The sequence below is a fragment of the Etheostoma cragini genome, chromosome 6 (genome assembly GCF_013103735.1).
Source record: "Etheostoma cragini isolate CJK2018 chromosome 6, CSU_Ecrag_1.0, whole genome shotgun sequence".
NCBI lineage: Eukaryota > Metazoa > Chordata > Actinopteri > Perciformes > Percidae > Etheostoma > Etheostoma cragini.
Genome location: NC_048412.1, coordinates 28,216,803 through 28,219,256, shown reverse-complemented (window position 1 = coordinate 28,219,256; position 2,454 = coordinate 28,216,803). Strand labels below are relative to the sequence as shown.

The 2,454-nt window shown below is 41.4% G+C and overlaps 1 protein-coding gene across 1 annotated transcript in view; it reads left to right on the top strand.

Annotated features, from left to right (window-relative positions):
- Window positions 1-2,097, top strand: part of LOC117945926 (cadherin-16-like) — a 33,506-nt gene extending 31,409 nt beyond the window's left edge. Inside the window, exon 2 of the mRNA XM_034873670.1 lies at window positions 1,899-2,097. Coding sequence (XP_034729561.1) covers window positions 1,899-2,095 — 197 coding nt within the window. The 3' untranslated portion in view covers window positions 2,096-2,097. The remainder of the gene's footprint in view (window positions 1-1,898) is intronic.
- The last annotated feature ends 357 nt before the right edge of the window (window positions 2,098-2,454 follow it).

Genomic DNA, 2,454 nt, shown 5'->3' with positions numbered 1-2,454 from the left:
ACTCTCACACACACACACCCTCCTCCAGAGCAGCATGGTGGAGATGAAAGATGTGAAAACACGACAGATGCTTTACAGAAATGTCACTTCGTCCCCTTTGGCTGAAAGCGGCTCAGCTTTCATGCCACAGTGGGAACGAGTGGAGCTAGCTTAGCTAACAAGCTGCGTTGCTACAAAGCAGAGACACACAACAACACTAGCCGGTCACAAAGCTAACGAAACAAAGCACAAACCAAAATACACACGGCCGCTTCCCGATTTGGGAAAGCTGCCTGCCTAATAATAAATGCATTGATGCACAAAATATTGACTTAAAATGAGAATTTCAAAGCTAATGTTGCTAACGTGAGAAAGGTGACAAAACTGTGTCCACACCTGACACTTTTTTGGCTACTGTTCTAGCAGAATATTTATATAAATGTGAATGTAAATGACTTAGTAATGGATTCAGTAAATGTAATGGTGTCAAACTAAAGTTACTACCTCAAGTCACGACTCACGATTTGGTTCCAGGCAAACTGGAGGACAAACCCTTCTCGCTAGCGTTAGCTAGCGGCTACCTTACATTAACGTTAGCTAGCGTTAGTGTTAGCTACTGGCTACCTTACATTAACATTAGCTAGCGTTAGTGTTGGCTAGCGGCTACCTTACATTAACGTTAGCTAGCGTTAGTGTTGGCTAGCGGCTACCTTACATTAACGTTAGCTAGCGTTAGTGTTAGCTAGCGGCTACCTTACATTAACATTAGCTAGCGTTAGTGTTAGCTAGCGGCTACCTTACATTAACGTTAGCTAGCGTTAGTGTTAGCTAGCGGCTACCTTACATTAACATTAGCTAGCGTTAGTGTTAGCTAGCGGCTATCTAACATTACCGTTAGCTAGCGTTAGTGTTAGCTAGCGGCTACCTTACGTTAACGTAAGCTAACGTTAGTGTTAGCTAGCGGCTACCTTACATTAACGTTAGCTAGCGTTAGTGTTAGCTAGCGGCTACCTTACGTTAACGTTAGCAAGCGTTAGTGTTAGCTAGCGGCTACCTTACATTAACGTTAGCAAGCGTTAGTGTTAGCTAGCGGCTACCTTACATTAACGTTAGCTAGCGTTAGTGTTAGCTAGCGGCTATCTAACATTACCGTTAGCTAGCGTTAGTGTTAGCTAGCGGCTACCTTACATTAACGTTAGCTAGCGGCTACCTTACATTAACGTTAGCTAGCGTTAGCTGATACTAGCAATTTCTAGTTGCCGGCATATTTTGGGATTCATTGAATAAACATAACCTGTAGTAGTACACAGTCATATGTGTATTGTTTTGTTTACAATCTGCTGAATTACTTTACTGGAGTTTGCAGAGTTTTTTTTGTGATTGTTGCAAAAATCCTTGACTATGCCGCACGTTTTCTTAAATTTCTCCCAGGTGTTAAACTCTAATGTTTTGTCATTTTTATTTCCTTTAATGTTAAAGTGAATCTATAAGCGTGCTTACTTGTCAAACTGTCCCTACCATAATGTCCGGCAAAAATCTGCATCCTTGCTTGTATATGTACATGTATTTTTTTTTTAAACTTGAGAAAATGAAATACACGTTGAGAGGATGTTTAGTCAAATATTTCCATACATTTCCTATTTCACTAATTTCAAAGTACTACTTAATTGAATGTGTGCCTGTTTTTGTTGTTCCTTTGTTTTGCATAAACAACCAGGTTTGGGGGGGGGGGGGTGTTCATTGTTGGTTACATAGTACTTTTTTTCACGTGTGTATATGTGTCCGCGTACATGTGCATATATGTTAAAAAAAAGGGAAATTCTATCTATGACTGGGAGTATTATATTGTATATTTCCATTAAAAATATTTAAAAAAATAATCAGCATCCTTACATCACCTTTCTGTCTCTGTCCTCCAGGTGAGGAGCGGTACCTGTGCAGGTTAACTCTGAGCATGCCCAGTCAGGCCGACCTGCAGTGGGCCATGGTTCCCTCGCCGTACCTCGGCGCCGTGGGTCCGGACGCCTCGCCCGGCTCCGTGGTGTACCGGCTGTCGGCGCGGCAGCGAGACGGGATGCTGGGACAAGCCCAGTTCCTCCTACTAGACAGTGAGTAGACTTCTTCATTTGATCTTTTATGTTCTACTTCTCTTCTTTATCGCATTTGGGAACCAAAGGCAGGATGACATGGGAATGTGCCGATGTTCCCACAGCACTGGGTTCCCACATTTCTTAGACTTCTTTAAAAATTAGACCTGTTTTATCACATTTCTAAGATTTATTTTCAAAATTTGGCCTTGTGTTCCCATAGTTTCCTCATTCTAAAGATATTTTCAATATTTGCCACTTTGTTCCCACATTTTTAAGATTTGTTTTCCAAATTCAGCCCTATGTTGCCACATTTCTAGGATTCTTTTCCAAAATTAGGCCCTTTGTTCCCACATTTCTTAGATTTTTTTCCAAAATTAGGCCCTTT